General features: G+C 42.3%; 1 protein-coding gene across 1 annotated transcript; it reads right to left on the bottom strand.

Annotated features, from left to right (window-relative positions):
* Nucleotides 1-26,514, bottom strand: SETD4 (SET domain containing 4). Its single transcript, XM_021677974.1, has 11 exons — nt 26,284-26,514; nt 24,743-24,912; nt 18,235-18,330; nt 13,480-13,517; nt 11,048-11,136; nt 8,871-9,300; nt 6,596-6,770; nt 5,095-5,176; nt 3,766-3,846; nt 1,085-1,208; nt 1-255 (listed from the first exon to the last, which is right to left on the bottom strand). The coding sequence occupies exons 2-11, from the start codon at nt 24,813-24,815 to the stop codon at nt 121-123; spliced, it is 1,323 nt and encodes a 440-aa protein (XP_021533649.1). The 5' UTR covers nt 24,816-24,912; nt 26,284-26,514; the 3' UTR covers nt 1-120.
* Nucleotides 26,515-27,332: the final 818 nt, after the last annotated feature.

The raw sequence follows: 27,332 nt of genomic DNA, 5'->3' as shown, positions 1-27,332 counted from the left end.
GTATACAATTGTTTAATAGAAACCATTTGGTGACTGTAAATGATTCTGTACAAAATAAACCTTCATTTAAAACTGTTTAAGAAGTCACACCCACCACAGGAGGCGACCGAATGCATTTAGTTACCTAAAAGGTGTTTGCAAACGGTTTAGAATCTCAGCAGAGGCCTGCAGAATCTTTAGCTCTTCTGTCCACAATGTTTCTACCAAAGTTAGTTGGTTTATCAAAGCCACTTCTTCATCTTTCATATGAGAAACCTGGAAGATATTTTAAAGTTAATTTTTTTTACTGTAGTAAAATACATATAACATAAAATTTACCACTGTGACCACTTTTCCGTGTACAGTTAGATGGCATTAAATACGCTCACAGTGTTATGTAACCGTCACCACTATGCGTCCCCAGGATTCCTTCATGGTCTCTAACAGAAACTCTGCACCCATTACACAAACTGCCCATTCCCCCAACCCCCAGCCCCTGGTAACCTCTACTCTACTTTCTGTCTCTATGAGTTTGCCTATGCTGGACAATGGAATCACACAATATTTGTCTTTTTGTATTCTGGTTTATTTCACTTAGCATAATGTCTTGAAGGTTCATTAAAATTATTTTTCAATCCCAATAATGTTTTCATTAAAATGAGCTGATTTCTCAGGGCACCTGGGTGGCTCAGTTGGTTAAACATCTGCCTGCCTTCGGCTCAGGTCATGATCCCTGGGGCCCCACATTGTGTTGGGCTCCCTGCTCAGCAGGGAGTCTGCTTCTCCCTCTACCCCTCCCCCTGCTCATTGTCTCTCTCTCTCTCTCTCTATCTCAAATAAATAAATCTTTTTTAAAAAATGAGCTGATTTCCCATTTAATTAAAACATTTACTAAATAGAAATATTTAAAAGAGTACTCGAAAATTCATCCAATAATTTTACCTACTGAAGATACAAGCACAACGTTAACAAAAACCCAGAAATTACATCAACATTCATCTATTTAAGGCATCAAACAATGCCCTAATAAGGTGTAACATGTACAAACAAGTAACTTCTTCATCAAAATACTTTAACAAAAGAATGCAATATTCTAGAAACATACCTTTCGCAGCATAGCATTGGTCTCCTCTATGAAATACTGGCATATTTTCTGGGCTATGACCAAACCTCTCTTCTCATTTGTATCTGAAATGATTTCCCCAAGAAGTATTTTTTTCCAGCATGTACTAGAACCAAATTGTTCAGTAAGACAATGTCAGCAGGCTCTCAAAAAAGTAAAGGCGACTTTTTACACTTCAACACAACAAACTCTTCTATTTTTCCAGAAGCATAATAAACTCACTCCATTAGCAGATTCCCTAAAACCTTCCCACCACATGCAGCTCCCGCACTGAAGGAGACAAGGTACAGGAGGAGGAGGAACAACTGAGAATAAGAATCCAGGGGACTGACACTCTTTGCAGGGAGGGACTGAATGTGATTATCATTGCAATCCTGTGTCTGGCACGTAAGTAAGTGGAGTCATGTCCACCAGCCATGGGAACAGAGCAGAAGACAGAACAGGACAGTGACTCCCAGCCAAAAGGACTCAGGGCTAAGGAGCAAAGGCAGTAAACTTTCCTTCTCTTCAAGTGACACTCTTTCCTAAACTATGGCAAACAACAGAACACGTTTCACAAGGTAAAATGCTCTGGAGACGGAAGGAGGAATCTACAGTGAAGCCCTTCTCTGCAGGTCATTCCCATTTTACACTATGAAAATATGCAGGAAATGGGGCTCAGGGGGCAAGTGGAGCCAACTTTCTGCAGGCAGAGGAGCAGAAACATTTCAGGGTAAGCAAGGGGGAGCCACAGCAAGGCGCTGAGCCAGAAGGCGGCAGAGCCAAATCCACACACTCACAAGAAGCACTAAGCAGAGAGGAAGAAGATGGAGGAATAGATTCTAGATGCCGAGAATCCAAAGTGCAATGGCTTAGGAAGGGAAAGGTAAGGTGACAACTGCCACATCAGAGTGGAAGTATACAGAAGTCACTCAGAAATTCAGAACAGCTGACAAGCCACACATGGAATAAAGTCTTAAAAGTCTTCAGCTTTAGAGACAACAATGGAAACCTCAGGAATGGCTAAGTTCTCAGGAAAGAAAAGAAGGAAGGAAGGAAATCACTATATGCCAGGCATAGTGTTTCATGGAAAACAATTACCTAATTTAATCTTCACAATTATCTAGCAAAGAAAGCATTTAGTATTCCCATGTTAACCACAAACAGAATCGGGAACGGTACAGAACTCACCCTAGGTGACAAAGCTAAGGAGAGGTACAAACAGCATGCAAACAACATCCGGCAGAATCGCCACCACGGGCCTGTTCTACCACACCGTGGCAGACCGTTAGGAGTAACTCAAAGGCAGGAAAAGGGGCCTCGGGGTGACCTTTTTCCACGAAGGACTTAAAGACACTTACGTGGGCACACGCGAGATGAAATAAACAGTAAGATGAACGGACAGTGAAAACAAGACAAAGGAAAGGTGAAAGGAGGAAGGGTAAGATACAACCAGGATAAATTGCATGCCTTAAAATCCTGCATATTTGGATGGGCCACAAATTTGCCACTGAGTTTTCTAGCAAACAATAAAGAGAAGGAAATGTATCAGATACAGAATCCACAGTGGCTATAAGATAAAAACACACCATCTGCTGAGAATAAACACGACTATTTCTGGTGTTGAGATGAGGGAGAAATTTTTTTCCCCGAGTCCCTACAGAAAAGAGGTCAGCAATATCCCAACAGGAGTTACTGAATGAGCACCAACTACTTTGAGGCACCGTGCAAGGGCTATCTGTATGCATTAACTCCTTTAGTCCTCCCAACCGCTCGAGGATAGGGTCACCATCTTCAGCAAGTCCTCTCTTCATAAGGTTTCTCTCATCTGAGCCTGTCCTAAGCAGTGGACCCTGGCTGAAGGAGGTCCCTGCACCGGGCAGCGGACAGTCCTTTCCATGCTAGGGGAGGGACCAGCAGCCTCAAGGTAACATTAAGAGCCTAACCAAGACGCAGGTCTCCACCAGGGGTTCCCCTCTACCTGCCTCCCCATGGATATTTCCAAATATCCAGGCCTCTCCTTTAGCAGGGGGCTGGATCTGCACTCCGGGGCACCACAGAACTCTGCTTGAGATTCTCTCTCTCCCTCTCCTTCTGTCCTTCCCCTACTCGCGTGGGCGCACGAGCTCACTCTCTCTCTCTAATAAATAAATAAATTCTTAAAAAAAAAAAAAACAAAACAATTTACTCTACCAGCTGCAGGTCACCAGGGAAAAAATACCTGAGAATAAAAAATTCTCAGGGCCGGGCGCCTGGGTGGCTCAGTTGGTTAAGCGACTGCCTTCGGCTCAGGTCATGATCCTGGAGTCCCGGGATCGAGTCCCGCATCGAGCTCCCTGCTGAGCAGGGGGTCTGCTTCTCCCTCTGCCCTCTTCCCTCTTGTGCTCTCTGTCTCTCATTCTCTCTCTCAAATAAATAAATAAAAAATAAAATCTTTAAAAAAAAAAAAAATTCTCAGGGCCATGTACTCTGATTATGACTCTAAGACCAGAATTCCAGAAATGATGAAAACTTAAAAGTGCAATGCTCAGAGCATGATCAAGTTCCATAAAGAATAAGCCTCCCGGTGTACAATGGCATTCCTTTCTCCTCCCAGGCTGGGTATTTGAATGTAAACCAACAGAAGCTCCAAGGTTATATCCAGGTTGTAACTACAGCTCATGACCAACACACACGAAACTTACAATTCTTCGGCTTCCAGACATAACAACTTAAGAGCTGTGAGTAACCTCCAAGATGGTCCATCCCATCCAAATGTCAAATTTCTAAAGCATAAAAACAAATAACACACCTGTCATTTCAGTACTTCATGACACCATGGCAAATGACTGAAGAGCTAAACATTTTCTGAAGGGGCTAAACATTATGTAACTTGTGTCTTGGTCACAAAGGCAAAAGAGCAAAGTAAAAAAGAGAAAAGAAAAGCAAATACTTTTTTTTTTTTTTTTAAAGATTTTATTTATTTATTCATTAGAGACAGAGAGAGAGAGGCAGAGGGAGAAGCAGGCTCCCAAGGAGCAGGGAGCCCGATGCGGGACTCGATCCCAGGACCCTATCCCAGGACCCTGAGATCATGACCTGAGCCGAAAGCAGACACCTAGCCATCCGAGCCACCCAGGCGCCCGAAGAAAAGCAAATACTTAAAAATAAAGCCAGAGTAAAAAAAAAAAAATTATGTTTAAAAAAAAAAAAATGTAAAAGGGGCACCCGGGTGTCTCAGTCGGTTAAGCATCTGCCTTCGGCTCAGGTCATGATCCCAGGGTCCTGGGATCAAGTCCCGAGACGGGCTCCCTGATCAGCAGGGAATCTGCTTCTCCCTCTCCCCTGCTCGTGCTCTCTCTCTCTCGCTCAAATAAATAAGTCTTTTATTTTAAAAAGGGGGTAAAAAACTACTTCCCATTTAATTTCGGTAAGGAGCTGAATCTGGTTGAGGAAGCCAGAGGAAGAGGGCCGGTGCCACAGGTCCTAGTGCGATGAAAGATGAAGAAGCAGAGTTCCCCTGGGCACCAAACAAAGGCTAGCCACCACAGCCAGACTGCCTCACACTGCTGCTGGACCACGTAAAACTTGATTTTATTTACAGAAGAAATTCTGAAAGAGAGAGCTTCCACTTGGCGTGGAATCACCTCGCCACCACCCCAGCCCTGCGCCCTAAGCACGTGCACCCTGTTGCTGGTAACTGAGGACCAGCCTGGCCTACAGGAGCCCAGTGCATCCCACTGACCATGTGCTGGAGCCAAACACTGGGCTACCACTCAGTATAAACAGGGCTTTCTTTTAGTACAATGATACTTCAAGTTTGTATCTTATGTCCCCAAGTAAGTTTCTTGAAAAGCATCTTACACTCCTTGCATGCCCCATATCAAGCACAATTTACTACACATAGTAAATGCTCAATAAATACCTACCTGTCAACAAGTCAGGAGGTAGCTCGTACCTACAGAAACACTACCTCAATTTTCTCATCAAAGTTTCCTGAAGGAATAATTTTAAGAGACAGAGAAATCACTTACTCTATAAAATCATGATCCTTCAAAATGGAAATCTTCTTGTTCATCTGTTTATCTGTTGATGGAAGGTATTTAACAAGTATATCTACAAAAAAAAAGAAAAAGAAAGAAATTTAGGCTGTCATCAGACAAAAGTGTGAACCCTCTAAAATTACCGTCCCTTCCACCAACAATCAAGACATGTGTAAACAGTTTTACCTAATTCACACCAAAAAGCTCCAGTGAGTCCAATTCAATGAGATCTTTAGTTAGCCCCTGAAAAGCTACAGAATTCCAGGGCAGGGGAGAAAACATCTACAACCTCAACACACAAAACCTGGTAATTAAGACAGTGGCAGGATGCGGGAAGTTACACCCACCAAAAGTATAGGAGCTGTACAAACATGAGGAATTGTTTCTAACAGTAAGTTTTCAAAAGCCAGAATTCAAAACTGGGTATTAGTGATTACAATCATAAGCAATTCAAAGTGAACATGTAAAAATTAACAAAGCTTTTTGGGGTAGCAGAGTAATGACTGATTTTTCTACTTTTAAAATTTCTTTTTTATATTTCTACGTTTTGTTTTTTTTAAGTGTAAAAATAACTAAAATGTAGATTTTGTTCAAACTGTTTGCAAATCAGTATTTCATGGTCATCAATATTATTCTGATAACAGGAGGCTAATCTCAAAGCTAGTTTTCTAAGAGACCTGGCAAGGCCCAGTTTTTGTTTTTTAATTTCTATTTTGAGAAATAACATTATTATTCTGCCCACAGGATGGAGTAGTTTCACCTTGAACAAGTTTCTATTTCCACTACAATTTATATTAAAACTACCCCAAATTATATACTCAGTAAATCTCTGGCCATATTTCTTCATGGCCTACAAAACTAGTTCTCTGCTGCTTCAGGAGAAAGGGGAAAAAAACATTTTTCTATGCACCGTTACTAATATTTGGAATTTCCACAGCATAAATTTAATAGCTAAATTATTTTTTTAAAATAGTAATACCGATGATGGCTAATTAGTAGGCCACAGAAAAACATAAATGAAATCAATATTTCATCATGGTATTAAACCCCCAAAACAAGGACTATATATTTATCCCTATCATTAGCACAGCGCCTCATACAGTAGGTGCTTAAATTAACATTTTTTAATTTTTTGTTCCCTAATCTATCCTGTGTTTAGTGACAGTGACAATGTCTCAGTTCAAAAATTTCCATTTCTTCCCATCTTTTTAATATTATATTCTTTCCCTTAGTGGGTCTTCCTTTTTTCTGTCTGACCTAATGCAACAAAACTTTTCTCACTTCTTCCTTTCCTCAGTACTGACCGGAGCCTTGTTTTTCACTTCAACACTCAAAATACATGGTCAGTGAGTGTCTTCCCCTATCTAGGGGAAGATAAATGATACACATTTTAAGGTTTTGCCATTTTTTTAAAACTTAAAAAAACCACATCCCCAGATGGGGATAACAAAAAGAACTGTATCTTCTTAGTAAGAACAAAGTTGGTTCCAACCTTCTGAGACATGAACACAAGCGTGAGGATTCTGGACGGAAATGAATCCGTATTCCAGGAGCAGCCGCTGGTTATCATGAGGGCCATAGCAGATGAACACCTGTTCATGTTTCCTGCAGCCTGAAGCCGTTCTAATTTCATAACAGTGAGTTTCCTCATTAAATGCTGCTTTTACCTAGGAAGGAAAATTGTTTCGGTTTTTTTTTTAAAGCCAAGCATAAAACTGAAAATACTAAGTTTACTGTATAACAGTCAGATGCAGCTCTCAAACACTCATCACAATGTGAATTTAACCACATGTGGGAAAATGCCAGCCCTGCACTTGGGGCTCTTGTGTGCCTCCACGTCCCCGCTCAGTGAGGGAGGGGGTCCTGCCCAAGGGCTCTCAGGATGGCCAAACGCAAGACTCCTGAAAATGGACAGGTATGCCGGAGAGCAGTTCACTAGTCACATATACAGCCTAGAGGGAAAGGACACCCCAGGCATGCAGGGGCTGATAACAGGAGGCTAATCTCAAAGCGAGCTGTGTGACCAGCAGGGGCCACGGGAAGCAGGCTTAGGAGTAACAGGAGGTGACCCCCTGGCTCCCGCAGGGAGATGTGAGTGCTCATGTGAAGAGGCAGGCAGGGAGGGGAAACCGTCAGGCTGAGGGCCAGGCAGGGTGCGGCTAGTCCAGCTGATGGGGCCTTTCCCTCTGGGTGGGGGGCATATCCAGGGAGAGCAGAGGAACTCACAGTCAGGCCCCTGGGGTCCTGTGATGCCCAAAGATGTCAAAGCAGCACATGAATTTCAGGTCTCACAATACATAGCCTTTGAGCAGCAAGACATTGGCTGACACAATCACATGGGTTTTGTGACAATTCTGTTAACAGGTAACAGAGGAAAGGACCAAGATGACCCACCTGCCCTCCACACTAAGGCATGGGTACAAGGTCTGAGGCCACCACACTACACAGTAAACCCCAATGAGGACAAGGATAAGGAACGGGGCTGAAATCCCCAGCTTGCAGCATCAACAGATTAGGGCCATGGTCTTGAGTTAAATGCCAAAAGCCAGCTGTAATACGCTTTAGACCAAGGGTCAGCAATCTTTTTTCCATAAAGGGCCGGTGAAACAAGTATTTTAGGCTCTGCCAGAGCCCTGGGCCACATGCCTACAGGCTGTAGTTTGTGGGGCCTCTACGATTGCTGTCAAATCACTGGCTTGGAGCACAACTGCACTAACAGCCCAATAAAGACAAAGTCACCAAAGTGAGGACTGACTCGGTCCCTGTGCCCAGCACCCTATTTCAGGCACGCTCCCAACATTACTTCATCACCATCAGTCACACAAATGGCCATCTAACCTCCATCTCCTTTGCTGAATACTATCAGAAATGCATCTTTCTACAACAGTACAAGCAGACAGGCAAGGAGACTCCTCCGCCTGAGAAAAGCACAGTATGGGTCTCCCTACGCTCGCCTCGCACCAGCACGTGGGCTAGCCAGGTGCTGCCGATCTTCTCCAGGTGGGGTGCAGTATGAAGAGAACCACACGAGCAAGGGCCCAGCCAGTGCACCTCTAATTGGACCCTGAACGGGTTACAGGTGAGCCAACATAGGGACACCTTTGCCCTCAAAGCCAGGCACCTACCCTACCATGCCTACACATATAATCGTCTCCTTTATGTGCCAAAGGGGAAAAGGGCTGGAGATGAGATCTAGGACTATCTCCCAAAGAGGGATTCTTTAATATTTCCTAGACTCCTTCTCCCTACAAATATTCACCCATTCCGTAAGGGTTTATCAAGTGCCCACTACACGCCTGGCCCTGCACTGGGTTACAGGGAGAAATAACGCACAGTCCCCATCCTTACACAGCTCAGAGAGGGAGAGAGCAAGTCAACTGGGGATCACAGCAAAGATAAACGCTGACAGCGACAGCACCAGGTGTCAAAGGGAATGGGACAGGGAAGCAATCTGGACTTCATTCCCCATACTGAAGGAGGAAAGAGGACTCTGCACCAAAGCTGGGGGATGGAGGGAGTGCTGCTGGTCAAGGCCATTCAGGGGACATAGCACTGAGCTCTACTGGCCTGGAGAGCAGAGCGGGAAAACACGGGGATGGGATGCCAGAAAGGAAAGGGGGGCTGGGCGAAAAGACAGGAAAATACCTGGTGGCAGGTAGGTTTACCTGAAGCCAGCAACACCTCACTCTATAGTTTCAAAGTCAGGTTCTACATGTCAGAGTCCTTCCTATCAAAACAGAACATGTGTACCCTTGTTGACTTCTCACCTGGACATGTGGGCTATGATTGAGCAGATCCAGGTACGGGGCGAGCGCGTAGGTGTTCGGCTCTGCGGACAAGCATTGCCTCTGCCTGTGCTCCACGTACACAGCCCTGGTGTTGACCGTGCACCAAGCCCACAGGAGGGCACTGTAGCTAAAGATGCTCTCAACAGCCTCAGAAAACAGAGGCTGCAGGGAAGAGACAAAGTCTCTGGAGGAAGAAAAGAACTCCTGCACGCGGGCTCTCTGCTCTTCAGCCTTTGCCTTCAAAGGTTTGGGAAACAGGTTCACCACTTCTGGTTCCAAACATACAGGGCAGGTGTAGGCCTTCGGTAAAATCTCCAGGTAAGGCTTCCAGAGAGACTGGTCCCCAGCATGCTTTTCTGAAACTAAAAAGGTGCACAGAGCCAGCAGAGGAGATGGAGGAGGCTGCCACCTTTTAAAAAATACAAGCCGGATTAAAAGAATTACTTTTATTTAAAATATGGAATAAGCCAGAGATACAGATCTCCTAGTGGTTTGTTCTGCTCCCAGAGGGGCTGTGGCCAAACTGTCCTTGCACTCCTGCGTTTACTCCGTGCACCCAAGAGAGGGTTTTGCTTCCTCAAGACTTTCCTCTCCAGAGCGCATCCCGATGTAAATGCCCTAAACAAGTCACACTGAAGAGTGACAAGGACTGTCTCACTAACCCAAGTACCAGCTTTGCTTGCAAGAGAGTCCTTTTTATATATTTTTTTTAAAGATTTTATTTATTTATTTGAGAGAGAGAATGAGACAGAGAGAGAGAGCATGAGATGGGGGAGGGTCAGAGGGAGAAGCAGACTCCCTGCCGAGCAGGGAGCCCGATGCGGGACTCGATCCCGGGACTCCGGGATCATGACCTGAGCCGAAGGCAGTCGCTTAACCAACTGAGCCACCCAGGCGCCCCGAGAGTCCTTTTTATCAACAACCTCTTTGCTTCCAACTTGGTTCTCCAGTTTTAAAGCTTCTGCTCCAAGTTCACTTATTTCACTTGGATAAGGGTATCAAACTTGGTGTGGGGAAAAAACTGGCGGAAAGAACCTAGACCTGCCCCACCCAATACAGTAACCACTGGGTACACGTAGTTATTTCAGTTTTAGTTATTCAAAATTAAATAATATTGAAAATTCAATTCCTCAGTCATGTAGGCCACATTTCAAGCGCTCAATAGGCATATGTGGCTAACAGCTACCATACTGGATAAAGCAGAGTGAAACATTTCTATTCCTGCAAAAAGTTCTACTGTATGACACTAACCTAGACAGAAAACTGAATCAGCTCATTATATATTTGCTACAGTTCTAAAGTTTTAGTTCCTAAATTTACCCACTCTATTACAAACTATACACTGCAGTATCTAATGTTGCATGAATGTATTTAGAAAAGTTTTCATTAATCCCTCAAAGTCCAGATTCCTATATTGCCAAATATCCTACTCAAAATTTCAGAATGATACAGAAAATGTTAATACAAAGAACATCCCTGCTTCTACTCAGATACATTTGCCCTCATAAAAACATGCCAAGGAGGTTAAAAGTCCAGAACTTAGACCCTGAGTTAAGAAACAATACAATCTTACAACCCTCATAATTTAGAAACCCCTTCTGCTAAGGATCCCACTCACTCTGTCCTCAGAAAGTCCCCCAGAACAAAGGCCCACTATAACAAAAGCCAGAAAATAGTTCTCTCCTATTTTGGCCTCCTCTCTTCTATGCTAAACAAAACTACATAATGTCATAATGTCAACAGCTCTTCATAGTTGAAGGAGAATTCAAGTAAATACAATAAGGGTGAAAATAAGGGTAACATCTGTGGAGACCTACTATGATGGAGAACAGGCTAGGAGGAGTCAACGCACTCAGAATGATTGACATCTATTCTCCCACTTTATCTTCATTTTCTAGATGAAGATCTGTCTAGTGATAGATCAGGATTCAAACCCACATCCCAGGCAGCCTATTAAAACCCTTAAAAATGCAGCTTAAAATGAATTAAGAACAAACTCAAGCACAGAGTAAACCTTCTGAATCATTTCAAATATGTATGAGGTATACAAAGGGGCTGGTCCTAACGAACTCTGCCTTAGAGGACATTATCTGCCAATGCTGTAGACTTTACAAGACAAGCGCTTGCACCAGACGAGCATGTATACATTCACTTACTTAGCAATGTACGCCCCTAAGTAGCTTCTAGTCACTGTGTCCGTGGTGAGCAGGCAACTCTCAGGCAACGAAATAATCATCTGTCCCTCCTTACCAAAAAGAAAGTGAAGTTTAGAACACCCATGTTTTGAGAAGGACCGTGTACTTGAGTCCACAATCGTCCACTAAGAACCCAGGATAACCCAACCATAGACACCGAAGAGCCCACCAACAGTGTGGCTCCCAAGCCCCTGAGTTGGCGGTTGCGGGCAAGTCTGCTCCAAGAACAAGTACTACAAGCCCAACAAGAATTAAAGGCTAATTATGTGACTAACATCCACTAGCAGTCAACCCTTCATCAGAAAAGAATGTGGAAACACTCTTGACAAATCATATCACTCCTTCACTTTCTTACACCAGGAAATAGTGCTATGGGAAGCAGGCAGAAACCACTCAAAACAACTCTTATCTGGTGAAATCCATGTGTCCAGCGACTATTCCCAGCAAAGGCCTACTCTCCATATAACCTGTGCCAACTAGACTAAGAAAAGGGCAGCCCAGCCAGCACATGGGTCTCATTTTACAGAAGTACAGTTTTCAGTTCCTCCCACTGAGATAGAAACATAGAAGAAAAATTAAGATGTCAAGTCACAGACACCAGAAACAAATAAAGCATTAAGAAGCCTGATGTTAATTAAGATCCTGGATTTCATTATAACTGGCATCTAAGTTGGTTAAAAATCTCAGCCAAAAATCTGGGTTCAATTTCTGGTTTCCTCATCTGTAAATCAAGATCAAGTTGGACAATCACTATAGTCTCTTCCTGCTCCAACAACCCGCAATTTTCTGATTTTAAAAAAGCCACTTAATAAAATGTTCTGTATCCTGACTAGAGTAAATCTCTTCATCTTCAACACTTACCAAACTGGATGCTTAAAATCTGTGCATTTCACTATGTGTAAAATATGTCCCAATTTTCAAAAAGCTTAACCAAAGGTCATATTTGAAAGCAGATGTGAAGCAACTGCCAATTATCATTTCATAATCTAAACAAAGACTACCTACATTTACTGCCATACACATGAAAAGTGTATTTCCCCTCCCCAAATAGTCAGAACACAATTACATATTCCCTCCAAAATTAAAAATATTGTACAATGTGACTGTACTTAATATTTTTGAACTGTACACTTAAAAATGGCTGAGATGATAAATTTTGTCATACATATTTTACAATTAAGAAGTTTTAAATAAAAAAATAAAAGTGGCATAAGAGAATTACAACATTAAAAAGTACCATTCTTTAGGCTAAATGTGTATTTACATAGATGGATTTTAAAATTAAGGAACTAAAAATAAATTAAGGAATTAATTCTTTTTTTTTTTTTTTAAAGATTTTATTTATTTATTTGACAGAGAGAGACACAGCGAGAGAGGGAATACAAGCAAGGGGAATGGGAGGGGAGAAGCAGGCTTCCCGCGGAGCAGTGAGCCCGATGCAGGGCTCGATCCCAGGACCCTGGGACCATGACCTGAGCTGAAGGCAGACGCTTAACAACTGAGCCACCCAGGCGCCCCAAGGAATTAATTTCTAGCTTCACAGAAAATTGTGCATTAGATATCCTTTAAATAGCATAGAAAGAACTAAAATGGACCTTGGAGATCATCTATGTCATGTACCTCCTCGTTCTCCAGGTGAGAAAACAAGCCGGGGGGGTCCCACCACCAGCTGAAGGCAATCCTGGGACAGGCTCCGAAGCTCTGACCGCTGCCTGCCCAGGCTTAGGCTCACTCAGGCTTGTACTTAGCGTACCCAGCACACGCTCTCAGATGAGAACCGCTCCCTCCCCTGGCACATTTAAAATATGGTCTGCTTTATACAATTTGCTGTGGCAGAGATGGCTAGCTGCCAACCCAACATGCCTTCTCTCCTCCTGCCATTAATGCAATCCTACCGGGAGGTCACTGTGCCAGGAAAGGACACGTCTCACCTCCCTCACAGCCAGCTGGGGCTGTGTACCTCGTCCATGGCAGATGTGACAGGCCTGGAATTTTCTTAAAAGAAGGAGACCTGCCCTTCTTCACCCCCTTGTTCCATCTTGCTGCTCAAGCTCCAGGAGCTATTCCCTGGACCTGAGGGTGTGGGGCTTCCTCTAGGATGTGGACAGAGAGCTGGGAGGAGTCTGGGCCTCGAACGGCCATGGGATCAGCACACCAGCCCAGGTCTGCCCAGCCAGGCTTGTTTACTTGAGAGCAAAATAAACTTCTGCTGTTACTTTGGGTCTGTCTCCTCTATGCAGCAAACTTAAAGCTAACTGACACAATTGTATTCAAACCTATCATTAGGTAAAAAATGGCTGTGTATCTGAAATATTTTTAATTCACTTGATTTGAACCACAAAAGCAAAGCAGCAAAATCTGCATTAGGTTTCAAGGATAAGAGAAATTCTCACCCGCAGGGATGTTTTGCTCATCAGCCCTCTTCCTGTACCTAAGACACAAAGAAGAAAAAAAGGGTAAATCCTACGATATCCAAAAAAAGAAAAAACAAAAAAACCTATGGTATCTTCAAGATCTTAAGGATATCATTTTGAAAAAAAGATGCAATTGAACTGGGGCGCCTGCGTAGCTCAGTCAGTTAAGCATCCGACTCTTGGTCTCAGCTCAGGTCATGATTTCATGGGTCGTGGGACTGAGTCCCACGTCAGGCTCTGTGCTCAGCGGGGAGTCTGCTTGAAGATCCTCTCCCTCTGCACTCCCCCTACCCCCGGCCTGCTGGTGCTCTCTCTCTTTTTTTTTTTTTTTTTTAGATTTTATTTGACAGAGAGACAGCCAGAGAGGGAACACAAGGAGGCGGAGTGGGAGAGGGAGAAGCAGGCTTCCCACAGAGCAGGGAGCCCGATGCAGGGCTTGATCCCAGGACCCTGGGAACATGACCTGAGCCAAAGGCAGATGCTCAACAACTGAGCCACCCAGGTGCCCCCAAATAAATCTTTTTTAAAAATGCAATTGAACCTCAAAATTACACAAAGCTGAAGCCGGGTATCTCTCTCATTCTTTGACTCTCAGGAGAAAGAGAGGATCAAGAAGCTGTTCTAGAAAATGTCCTGACCTCCTTTTGGGTTTATAACCCTTGAAGAGCAGAGTCAAGACCTAAAGATCATCGACTTTATACAGATCTGCTACTGGATGTCTTACAGGACCCTTCAAGCTGGACCCGCTCCCCTGGGGCCTCGCAGCTGTGCTGGGGGCTGACTCCCAATGCCCACCCAACCTGAGAGGCTGGACCCTCAAGCCACTTTTACCCACTACCGGAGCCAGGTTTCCCAGTGATGATCTTGAGACCTCTGACTGGCTGACCAATAAACCCACTCAGCTCCCACAAAGCCTAAAGACTATACCCTCCCCTCCCTGACCAGGAAAGCCATTAGACTCTCCTTGACTGGGTGAGCTCAACAGGGGAGATCCAGGACCAGCCCCTGCCCATGAGCCAAGGCCTCGGCCAGAGCAGTCACAGCAAGTAACTTCACCAGCTGCACTGTCAACATCACTACTGCCCAGAAATTTACCCTTCTAAGCCCAAGGCTCCTTCCCTGTAACAGTCAGCAGCTTTTCCAGCAGGCCTAGGTACCCTATGACCTATAATTATTATATGGGGTACAGAATATTCATCTTTTCAAATTCATAGGTCTTGATCTTTTTCTTTTTCTCTCAACTAGGAGGGAATATAATTCAGCAAAGGTCAGCCCTGCAGGACTACGGTGAGTTCCTAGTTCATGGAGGGAACTCCTGCCTTGATCCTGGATCAGGTGTCTGGCAAGTCTGATTTGATGAGTCCTAACTCATCTATCAACCCAGAGGCATACTGTCTGTTCAGACACATGGTTTTGGTTTCAAAAACTTATTTAATTTCTTCCATGTGTCCCATAGCAGAGTTAATCATCCCTGTGGGCCAGAACCCTTCCTGGAACCAACTACTAATGGAAGGATTTTTTTTTTTCCTATGGGGTCATCCTTTAAAAGACTCATGTGCTAAGTTAAGTGGAAATTTCTCTTCAAATACATATATGAGCAGAACATGGCATATGGAATAAATCTGGAAGATACTTTACCTGAACTTCTACAACATAATGTTCAGTATCAGAACACATCACAGTAACCTGCATTTACTAAGACAAGGCAGGAAGTGGCCCTTAGGATCTTTTTATAAAAGGAAAGCTTATTACAGACTTCCCTGCACCTGAAAAGTTCTGCTATCATAAATCCCCCGGGGGGGGGGGGGTGCCTGGGTGGCTCAGTAGTTAGGCGTCTGCCTTCCGCTCGGGTCATGATCTCAGGGTGCTGGGATCAAGCCCCGCATTGGGCTCCCTGCTCTGTGGGAAGCCTGCTTCTCCCTCTCCCACTTCCCCTGCTTGTGTTCCCTCTCTCGCTATGTTTCTCTGTATCAAATAAATAAATAAAATCTTTTAAAAATTTTTAAAAATAAAAATAAATACATAAATCCACCTGGGAGACCCAGATTTGGCCAGTGCTTTTGGTGGCAAAAGCAAATACTGGGATCAATCCCCAAAGCATAAATCAGGTGAGAGTCTAAAGACTGAATCCTACTTGCAACTTAGGAATCTTGCCTTGCCCCTCCACAAACTAATTCCCCAGAATTTTGTACATTTGACAGACTCCCATAAATGTTCCCTCCTATCAGAATAAGAGCTAAGGGTATATAAAGCATTTAGGGAAGATATGTTGAAATCCCAACCCACAACGTAATGGCCTTAGGACGTGGGGACATTTGGTAAGTGATTAGGTCATAAGGACAGAGCCCTCATGAATGGGATTCAGTGCCTACCGCAGCACTAAAAAACCAGAAATCTTGTCCAGCTCCCAACCCTCTGTGAGGACCCAACTATAAGATGGCAATTTGCAAACCTGCAATCAGTCCTCCCCAGACCCTGAATCTGCCCACACCATGAACTTGGCCTTCCCAGCCCCCAACTGTGAGGAAGAAATTGGTCAAGTCACCCAGTCTATGGTAATTTGTTATAGCAGCCAAAACTGACTAAGACAGAAGGCTCCTTTGCCCCAGAACTGTAAGTAGTGGGCTATGATCAGTACCAAACCATTTTGCTTTAGCTCCTCTGTGACCATGAATCTGGAGGCCCAGAAAGAGCTGTTCCATTAAAAATGGCTAACTCTTCACTGCTCCACATTATAGACAGATTATTTCTTTTCAGGCATTCCACTTAAACATATCCCAATCCCTGCTTGATCATTTTAATCCTATCCTTCTTAAGGAAAAGTGACCCCTGAGGCACAGATCAGCCAAAGGCACAAGTCCACTGCTGACACTATTTTCTCTAGACCATCTTGTGAAGAACTCCATCCAGTAAAATCTAAGAGAGTGGCTTTTCCTGTTTCTGTGCTTCTTGACACACATAAACAGAAAGTTAAACATTCTGTTAGAGGGTGACAAAAATAGTTTACCATCTTAAATAGGAGCAACCCTAACAGATAATGGCTCAGAGCAAGGATTTTAGCCCAATGTCATCATGATGTGTAGGGAACAACTTTACACACATCACCTCATTCAACCAGGGCCACATGTGGTAAATCATTTACCTTGATTTTGTATAAGGAAGTTAATTTGCTCAAAGTTAAATTACCTAATGGGTATTTAATCATTTCAGTGTCCAAAAGGAGCACTCAGAGGCATACGATTTAATTTTCTGTAAAAGGTCTGTGCCTGGGCGCCTGGGTGGCTCAGTTGGTTAAGCGACTGCCTTCGGCTCAGGTCATGATCCTGGAGTCCCTGGATCGAGTCCCGCATCGGGCTCCCTGCTCGGCAGGGAGTCTGCTTTGCCCTCTGACCCTATCCCCTCTCATGTGTTCTCTCTCATTCTCTCTCTCTCAAAATAAATAAATAAAATCTTTAAAAAAAAAAAGGTCTGTGCCTGCCCTGTGATGCAGAACTTCAAGGCCCTGACTGCACAACCGTGTCTCTACTACAGCAGACCTGGATCCTTTTGAAGAGCATCTTGGTCCTCCCCATGGTGACCTCAAGCCCACTTCTGGACAGAACTGGGTGGTGCTGAATGCATGCACACACCCAGAGTAAGCTGCCAACTTCAGTAAGAGAATGTTCCAGAAGAAAATGCTAACCCAAATCCATGACAAGCTCAATTCCAGACAATTTTGTTAATCTACCTCTGCTTAGGTGACTGTTGAAGCTAGGGCCACACAGAGAGCTCCTCTTCTAACACCTGGGGAGCATAGCCACAAACCGGCTGAGGGAGCAGTATCTGCTGAGGCCTCCCTAAGGACACCTCTCCTCCAGCTACACCACCAGAGAATAAGCACCTCCTTCCCTTAGAAAACTCTTGACTCACCTGAGCTATGGGATAATCCCATCAGCCTGCATGGTTTGAAATATCCCTTAAAACCGCTATGAGTATGGGCGCCTGGGTGGCTCAGTTGGTTAAGCGACTGCCTTCGGCTCAGGTCATGATCCTGGAGTCCCTGGATCGAGTCCCACATCGGGCTCCCTGCTCGGCGGTGAGTCTGCTTCTCCCTCTGACCCTCCCCCCTTCTCATGTGCTTGCTCTCTCTCATTCTCTCTCTCTCTCAAATAAATAAATAAATAAATATTTTTAAAAAAACCACTATGAGTATGATGATAAGGACACCGGTCACATTACATAAATGTCTTCCCTATGAAGACCCAATGAAGACATTTCCCTCAGGTCTAAGTTCCAGGAATACCTGCACTTCTGCTGAGTAAACAACTTAGTTTTGTTTAGCTTTGTTTATAGAATACAAAGGTTCAGGTAACTGATCATCTAAATTGGCTGGCTGTTGGAAAGATAAGTCAAATTTGTGGCTGACCTCTGACAGGTATACAACAAGATTTTAGAATCATGGTTTCCATGTATTATCCTTATCCCTGCCTTCATCTTATTTTTCTATTCTCACTTCCCTTTTTTAATTTTTAATATTATTTTACCATTTTGGAATTTCTCTCCAAAAGCTACTTCAATTTATTTTTAGAACAAAGGATAAATAAATGTTGTAGCTACAAAGTAGGAAGTCTGACACACAATGTGCTCCCAGAGAATACAGCCCACCTTCAAGAACTACCCCTGCTTTCCCATCACCTGGGCCCACATGTCTCATGTGAGCAAAGTCCTGAGAGTTGATTTGATGCCAGACCTTACCTGGAAAACAAGCAGGTATTAAGTTTGTATCTTCAAACTTCCTGTCTTTCAGCCACTTCTTAAGCTCTATAAATTCAGGCTTATAGCTCTCATTCACTAATCAAGAGAAGAAAGAAAAAATGGGAATTAAAATCACTACATAATCAGAGCACCATTTATAAAAAATAACTGTCTCAAGGGCACATAGGTGTCTCAGTCAGTTAGGCATCTGACTCTTAATTTCGGCTCAGGTCATGATCTCAGGGTCGTGAGACTGAGCCCCACATCAGGCTCCACGCTGGGTATGGCGCCTGCTTAAGATTCTCTCTCTCCCTCTCTCTCTGCCCCTCCCCCGACCCCACTCAAGCTATCTCAAAAAAAATAAAATAATGAATAAATAAATAAAAACTGTCTCAAACAGGTGGTCATATCATAAAAGAGAATAAATAATACCTAAATAATGTAAACTAAAAGAGAAAAACCATATGATCATCTCAAAGATGCAGGAAAAGCATTTGATAAAATCTAATAATCATTCCTGATAAATAATGCCAACAAGCAAGGATAGAAGAGAATTTCCTCTACCTGATAATGACTACCTAACAAAAAAACCTACAGCTGACATAATGACGAAAAATTGAGTGCTTTCCCAAGATCAGGAACAAGACAAGGAACAAGACACTTCTAGTCAACATTGTACTAGTGGTTCTAGCCAATATAAATGAAAGAAAAATAAATAAAAGTCATCAATTATGGGTTGAATTATGTACCCCCAAAATTCTATATTGAAGTCCTAACCCCCAGAACCTCAGAATATGACCTTATTCAGAGACAGGGTCTCTATAGAACTAATCAAGTTAAAATGTAGTCATTAGGGTGGCCCCTATTCCAATACTATAATGACTAGTGTCATTATAAAAAGGAAAAATTTGGACATAGGCATGCGTAGAGGAAGATGACAGAAGAAACACAGGGGGAAGACAGCCATCTACAAGCCAAAGAGAGAGACCTGGAACAGATGTTTCCCTCACAGCCCTGGGAAGAAACCAATCCTGCTGACATCTTGATTTTGGACTTCTAGCCTCCAGAACTGTGAAGAAGGGAAATTTACAGCTGTAAAGGCCTATATGAAAAAAGAAGACCCAATTTAAAAAAATAGGCAAAGAAAAAATAAATTAAATAAAATAAAAAATAAAAATAAAAAACAGCCAAAGGACTTGAAGAGACATTTCTCCAATGATGGTATACAAATGGTTAATAAGTATATTTTACAAAGTTCAACATTATTAATCACTAGAGAAATGCAAATCAAAACTACAATGTGTATCACCCGGTATCCATTAGGATGGCTACTATCAAAAAAATAAATAAATAAATAAAATAAAAATAAAAAGTATTGGCAAAGATGTGGAAAAACTGGAACTCTTGAGCAGTGTTGGTGGGAATGTAAAATGGTACAGCTGCTGTGGAAAACAGCACGGTGATTCCTCAAAAAATTAAAAATAGAATTGACCCAGCAATTCCAATTCTGGATATATATCCAGAATAGACAGCAGGATCTCAAAGAGATACTTGCCCATCCATGTTCATAGCAACATTACTCAAAAATGGCCAAGAGGTAGGAAAAAAACTAAATATCTATCAACCAATAGATGGATAAGGAAAGTGTGGCATATATACAATGGAATATTATTCAGTCTTAACTAGGAAGGAAATTCTGACACATGCTACAGCATAGATGAATCTTGAAGGCATTATGCTAAGTGAAATAAGCCAGTCACAAAAAGACAAATACTGTATGATTCCATGTATATAATCTATCTAGAACAGTCAAATTCACTGAAACAGAAGATAGAATGGTACCCACTAGGAGCCAGGGAAAAAAGGGGAATGAGGAGTTCCTATTTAATGGATATAGAATCCCAGTTCTGCAAGATGAAAAGAGTTCTGGAGATTTGCTGGACAACAACGTGAATGTACTTAACACTACTGGACTACACTTAAAAATGGTTACAATGGTAAATTTTATGTTATGTGTGTTTTACCACAATTAAAACAAAAAATTTTTTAAAAGATCTCAAGTCAATAACCTGAATAAATGGAGAAATATACCTTCTTTATGGGTTGGCAGATTCTCCCCAAAGGGATCTATAGATTCAATATGATCCAAATCAAAATTCAAGCAGGATTTTTTGCAAAAAAAAAATGACAAAATGATTCTAAAATCCATATGGAAATACACCTTGAAATACTGATTTCAAAACTTATTATAAAGCTACAGTAACCAAGATCATGTAACGCTGTCATCAAGACTAACAAAGAAATCAATGAAACAGAATAGAAAGTCCAAAAACAGACCCAGACATATATGAATAGTTGATTTTTTACAAAGGTGCAAAAGCAATTCAATGAAAAAAGGATAGTTTTTTCAATAAATGTTGCTGGAACAATTGGACGTACCTAAGCAAAAAAAAAAAAAAGAACGTAGTCCTATCTTGTACAATATATAAAGTTAATTCAAAATTATTCAGACTTAAATATAAAATCTAAAACTATAAAACTGCTGGAAGAAAACATAGTAGAAAATCTTTGCAACTTTGGGTTATGCAAATTTCTTAGGTACAACACCAAAAGGAAGATCCTTAAAATAACAAATTGATAAACAAAATTTTACCAAAATTTTAAAGTTCTGTTCTTCAAAAGAAAGACACTGTTAAGGGCATGAAAAGAAAAACCACAGAATGATTAAATATTTGCAAAACACCTATCTGATAAAAGACTTGTATCCACAATATCTAAAGAACTCTCAGTAGTCAAGAAAAAGTCAAGAAAAATAAAACAACAGACATTTTTCCAAAGAAAGCACACAGATGGCCAACAGACACATGAAAAGATGCTCAATATCACTCATCACCAGGGAAATACAAATCAAAACCACAATGAGATGTCACCTCACACCTGTCAGAATCAAAAATAAGAAACAACAAGTGTTGGTGAGGACATGGAGAAAAAGAAATCCTTGTGCACTGTTGGTGGGAATGCAAACTGGCGCAGCGCTGTGGAACATGGTATGGAGTTTCTTAAAAAAATTAAAAATAGAACTACCCTATGATCCAGTAATTCCACTACTGGGTATTTACCCAAAGAATACAAAAATACTAATTCCAAAAGATAGGTACACCCCTATGTTTACTGCAGCATTATTTAGAATAACCAAGATATGAATGCTACTCAAGTGTTCATCGAGAGATGATGGATTTTTACTCAGCCAAAAAAAAGAATGAGATCTTGCCATTTACAACAATATGGATGGATCCAGAAGGTATAATGCTAAGTGAAATAAGTCAGTCAGAGAAAGATAAATACCCTATGATTTCACTCATATATGGAATTTAAGAAACAAATGAACAAAGAAAAAAAGAGATAAATTAAAAAACAAACTCTCAAATTCAGAGAACAATGGTTGCCAGAGGTGAAGTGGGTGGGGGGATGGGTGAAAGACGTGAAGGGGACGGAGAGTACATTTATCCTGATGAGCACTGAGTAATGTATACTATATTCTACACCTGAAACTAAGATAACACTGTATGTTAATTATACTGGAATTTTAAAAATTAAATGTCATAAATAAATAAAAATTAGCGTTTTCAGCTCAAAAAATAATAAAAGAATAAAGGTGCAAAAAAATACATAAAAGGGAATTTATACTAAGATAGTGCAGTAAAAAACCAATGTGTAGTAATCAACAGCCACCAGAAGTACAAACAAGAGCCAGCAAGAAGATGTAATGGAAAGTAATGTCGGGACGCCTGGGTGGCTCAGTCGGTTAAGCATCTGCTTTCAGCTCAGGTCATGATCTCAGGGTCCTGGGATCGAGTCCTGCACCTGGCTCCTTGCTCAGTGGGGAGCCTGCTTCTCCCTCTGTCTGCCACTCCCCCTGCTTGTCCTCTCTCTCTCTGACAAATAAATACATAAAATCTTTAAAAAAATAAAATCTTAAAAAAAATTTTTTTTAAAAAGTAATGCCTTACTATAACCACAATACAAAATTGTAAAAAGAAAAAAAAGAAGAAGAAAAAGAAAAAGAAAACCAGCTAATAAAAAACATGGGCAAAAGATCTACACAGTCAACCAAAGAATGCTTATATAAATGGCACACCAGTCATTAGGAAAATACAAATCAAAACCACAATAAGATAGTACCGTTAGGATGGCTATAATCAAAAAGACAATAGGAAGTGTTGGCAAAAATGTGGAGCAAATGGAATTCTCATAAACTGCTGAAAGAAATGTGAAATTACACAACCACTCTAAAAAACAGTTTGGCAGTTTCTTTAAAAGCTAAACCTACACCCACCATATGATCCAGTCTTTCTACTCCTAGGTATTTACCCAAGAAAAAAGAAATCACGTGTCCATGCAAAGACTTGTACACAAATGTTCATAACAGCTTTATTTCTAACAGTCAAAAAAAAATGAAAACAACCCGAATGTCCATCAACAGGATAAACAAATCATGGAATATATTCAGCAATTAAAAAACAATGAACTACTGATACACACAATTATCTCAAAATAACTATGCTAAGTAAAAAAAAGCCAAATACTATATGTTATTATAATATCATATACTATGTGATCATATAAAACTATAAAATGCAAATAAATCAACAGGGACGCAAAGCAGATCAGTGGTGGCCTGGATTGGGGGGAGGTACAGTTAAAGAGGGGGCAAAAGGAAAGGATTACAAGGGGAAACAAGGAAACTTCTTGAGATGGGTGGATATGTTCATTATCTTGATTGTGGTGATAGTTTCCTATGTGAACATATATGTCAAAATCTATCAAATTATACACTTTAATATTGACATTCATGTATGTCAATTATACCTCAATAAAACTTTTTTAAAAACATGATTTAAAAAAACCAAGATCCAAGATATAAGCCTTCCAAAATATGCCACCATAAATCAGAGAACAAGATTTTACAGTAACAGCATTTAATGTGAGCGTTTAATGAGCAACTCCTATACACACAGCACTATGTTAACCACAGTGGGGAATGTCCAACATGTTCTTCAACTTCAAAAGTTGACAACTTAGTTGGGAAATAAGATTTCCATAAGAAACAACTAAAAAACCATAGCTCCTTAAGAATAACACCCAATAAGCATCATAACAAAGGGTGGTGTTAGTGAAAACTGAAAGTGACATTACCAAAAGTATAAGATCTCAGCTCAGTCTTAAAGGTTGGAGAAAAACTGAATAAGCAGAGAGAAGGAAAACAGGTGTTCTAGACTGAAGGATTATGAGGAATGGCAGAGGTAGACATGTGTGGGGTGTGCCCAGGGAGCGGCATGGAGAGAACATACTTCTGGTACAGGAGTGGCAGGATGGAGCCCACAGATATCATGCAAAAGGGAATGAAAATCCATGAAAAAGGCAACATATGAGTAGTTCCTTAGGAGTTAGACTCACAGCAACAAATGAAATAACAAGCAGGGAAGAAAAACAAGGTGTAGGTAAACCAGCGAAGAGTCGCCTGAAATCATCTTCCAATAGTAAACAGAGGGGAAAGCTAACCTAAGAAAAACTAGACGACATTTAGTAGGACACTGGCCACAGAGAGCAAAGAAGGAAATAGTAAAAAGACTGCTCCAGATGGTGCAGACAGGCTTGGGGTCAACTAGGAGGTGTTTTATTAATTTTTATCAAAAATAACAACTGCATTTACGTAGTACTTTCCAGTTGGCCAAGCACTTCCACATGCAATGTCTTCTTCAGACTCCGTTACACAGAATCTGAAATGATGAATCTATATCCAAACACTGATATTCTACAGGCAGCTGGAGGTCAGGAGGAAGGTCAGGACTAGAAACAAACCTGGGAGTCATCCCTAGAGAAGACATAGTTGAAGCAATGGGAAATATATTCACAGTCCCACAAGGGTTTAAAAGAACATAATGACACTATTAAAAAGAGTATTCTTTAAGAAAGAGGTGTTAGGAAACCTAATGTACCTAGAGTTAGATGAGATTACAAATGAGATACATGTTGAAATAATTGCATCTGGATAGTTAGAAGGTCTATCATATTCCAAAACATGCATTACTTTCTCAACAATTTTCCTAAACCAGACAACTTGAAATGGAATATGTTCTTTCAAAATTATGTTCAAATGGCATTGTTAAATAGTGGAAGATAAGCAGAATTAGTTTCTCTTTTATCTACTACCAAATAAGTTATTCAACATGCATCCTAATAGAAATGAGTCTTGAATGGCAGAATTAATTTTCCCTGGATGGGAAAAATTTGATGTAAGAGCTTACAGTAAGTACTGATCAGTATTATTAACAAAGCACACTCATACTCCTTGAGCACCTTGACAGAAAGTTAAAAAAAAAAAAAAAGGAAATATTCTCTCTGGACACTGCCCATGTGCCTTTGAGAAAAACTATGTGTATCTGTTAACACCACTCAACAAAGGATTCCTTCTTTTCATCCCTGCAACAAAAGATCAAAGCTGTACCTCCTCTTGATACAGAACTTCTGAAGAGTTTCCGTCTTCTGATCCGGCTTGTTCTTCCTCTTCCCTTCTTCATCCTAAAATTGCAGTTTCTGTTCAGTTGCCCAATCCAGAACAAAAAGCATTTTCTTTGCCTTTCTTTCCAACTGTATAATAATCACTGTTCTTCATACCTACAAGGATTTAAATACACAAACATATTATTTGGTAAACCATTTCTCTAAAGTGTTTTTGTACAGAAAACATTTATACTGTGAGCTAAATCATGATTCCTTGTGCAGTAAGACAATGCTCATTATACCGGTCCTTCTAAAATAGTTTTATCTTGAGGTCCTACTAAATGCTGATTAATCATCGAAATCCTCATAACCGATTTCACAACTGTATGCTTTGCTAACTTACACAGCTCAATTCTAATCAACATTTACTAAGCACCAACCTAGATACTTTGAAAAAAACGGTAACCAGGAAGCCCTCATCAGCTAGGAAGTCTTAGAGAAAAAAAGATCCTCTTTTAATATGAAGGAAATAATGATTCGTTCTTAAAACCAGGATACTGAAATCAATATAAGTAAATGGGGGGTTGCAACAGATTAGTGAGGGAATGAGAGCCAAGAAAGCAGGCAAAACAAATGATCGTAAAATCCAAAATTACTATTGTAGTTTCTACATGCTACTTCTTTGGAAGCATAAAAAAGGAAATCCATTAACCACACCAGAGTGATACAGACAATGGAGTATTATGCAGCCATTAATAGGAAGAAGGTATGTGCTAAGGTGTCCGAATGTTCAAGATATATTAAATGAAAAATAAAGTTGCAGAACATTTAATGATCCCTTTTGGATTTGCTTCTGACACATTCTGTATGCTCATAAAACAAGAGAATTTAAGGAAGGCTATTCAAAAACGTGCCTGAAGAGGGGGCTTTTACAATTACTTTTGTATCCTCCTATTCTGTGACTTATATATGTATGAGCACATAAACGACATAACATGACTATTACTATGTGCATATATGTGCATGTTAACCATACAACTGGTTTTAAAATCTACTACTAATAAATACCGGACAGAAATGAGTAACAAGAAGTCCAGGCACTATTAACATCTCACTGCAGCAGTGGAAGGCTCCCTGATCTACACAAAGGCTGCGAGCCGGGTCCCAGAGCCAACCGCAGCTCGTCCCCTCCGGTGCCCAGAGCCCCGCCAGCACCCGGACGCCCGGTGACAGCACGGCTAACCCCCCAGCCTCGGACTCGCACTTGAGGCTGAGCCTCGGGCCCTGGAGGGAGCAACTCCGGCCGCAGGCTCCTGCACATCCCCCAGTGCACCTCAACCACAGCTTCTGGGGCGACATCCGCTGGAGGATCTCCAGATGACGGAGGAGGAGGGCGGGGGGTTACTGCAGCGCGCAGCGTAACGCCAGGCCTGGTGGGCGTCTGCGAGCTGACCTGTTTTCACACCAAAAAGTGAAAACATACGGAAAGCTCCAGCGCTACCCGCGCCGGGACCCAGGCACCCCGCGTTCCCCAGCTTCCGTCACCTTGCAAGTCCTTCCGGCTCACCTCGGCGCAGCGGCGGGCCCAGCGCGCGAGGAAACCCAGAAAAAAGAGCGCCCCAGATGAACGTGAGTTAAGGAGGAGGCCTAAGCAGCAGTGGGAGAGGCCGAGCGCGCGCACGCACGCCCGCCTCGAGTCTTCACCAACCCAAGTCCTCAATCGCCAGGCAGAGGACTCGGCGTGCCGTGGCCACCGCCTCCCCGCGTGCGCCTGCGCCTGCGCCTGCGCCTAGTTTCCCGGAAGCGCCGCGGCCGCCCCACCCAGCTGGGGTCAGGGGTAAATAAACCCCGCGGCACTCAGGCGGGGAAGCTGCGCCCCGTAGCGTCCGCCTGCTCAGTCTTTGCCTCCCTAGAAGAGGGGAGGGGCCTCTTAGGGCGCGGAGCCGGCACAGTCCGGGCCTTAAAGCCGCCAGCTCCCCTCCTCCTACCTCGGTCCTTCGACCCTCGCCACGCCCCGGGGCCCGCCTCTGGCCCTACCTGGCAACCTTTCCCTCCGCCTCACCCCGCCCCACCCCTCCCTTGGTTGGCCAGGGCCTGGCCTCGCCCCACTCCACTTGCTTGAGCTTAGCTACCCCAGTCCCAGCCTTACAGAATTCCAAATCCTTTCTGGATATGGAGCTCAGTTTCTGCACACCCACTCCCCACTAAGCTTAGGGACTTGCTTCCCAAGAGTACAGTATGGAGAGGGAAGAAAATTAACTGCAGTGGAGAAACCTGGCCGATACTGCCTTGGTCAGGTGATGAGGATTAATGGTGATAAATCATGTTGGTAGCGTGCTCCCCAGATGTAAGAAGGGTACTTCACCTCTGTGGTATTCCTCCCCAAAACCCATAACCCCAATTCTTACTGAGAAAAATATCAGACAAACCCAAAAACACCCTATCATGTACTTTGACAAAATCTGTCAAAGTTCATGAAAAACAAGCAAACTCAAAATCTCTCATAAACCAAAAAAAGAAAAAAAAAAAAACTAAGGAGACATGACAGTTATATGTAATGTGATATTCTGGAGGGCGTCCTGGAATAGAAGAAA

The sequence above is a fragment of the Neomonachus schauinslandi genome, chromosome 1, assembly GCF_002201575.2.
Source record: "Neomonachus schauinslandi chromosome 1, ASM220157v2, whole genome shotgun sequence".
Lineage (NCBI taxonomy): Eukaryota > Metazoa > Chordata > Mammalia > Carnivora > Phocidae > Neomonachus > Neomonachus schauinslandi.
The sequence above is the reverse complement of the archived record's forward strand: the minus strand, read 5'-3'. Positions and strand labels throughout refer to the sequence as shown.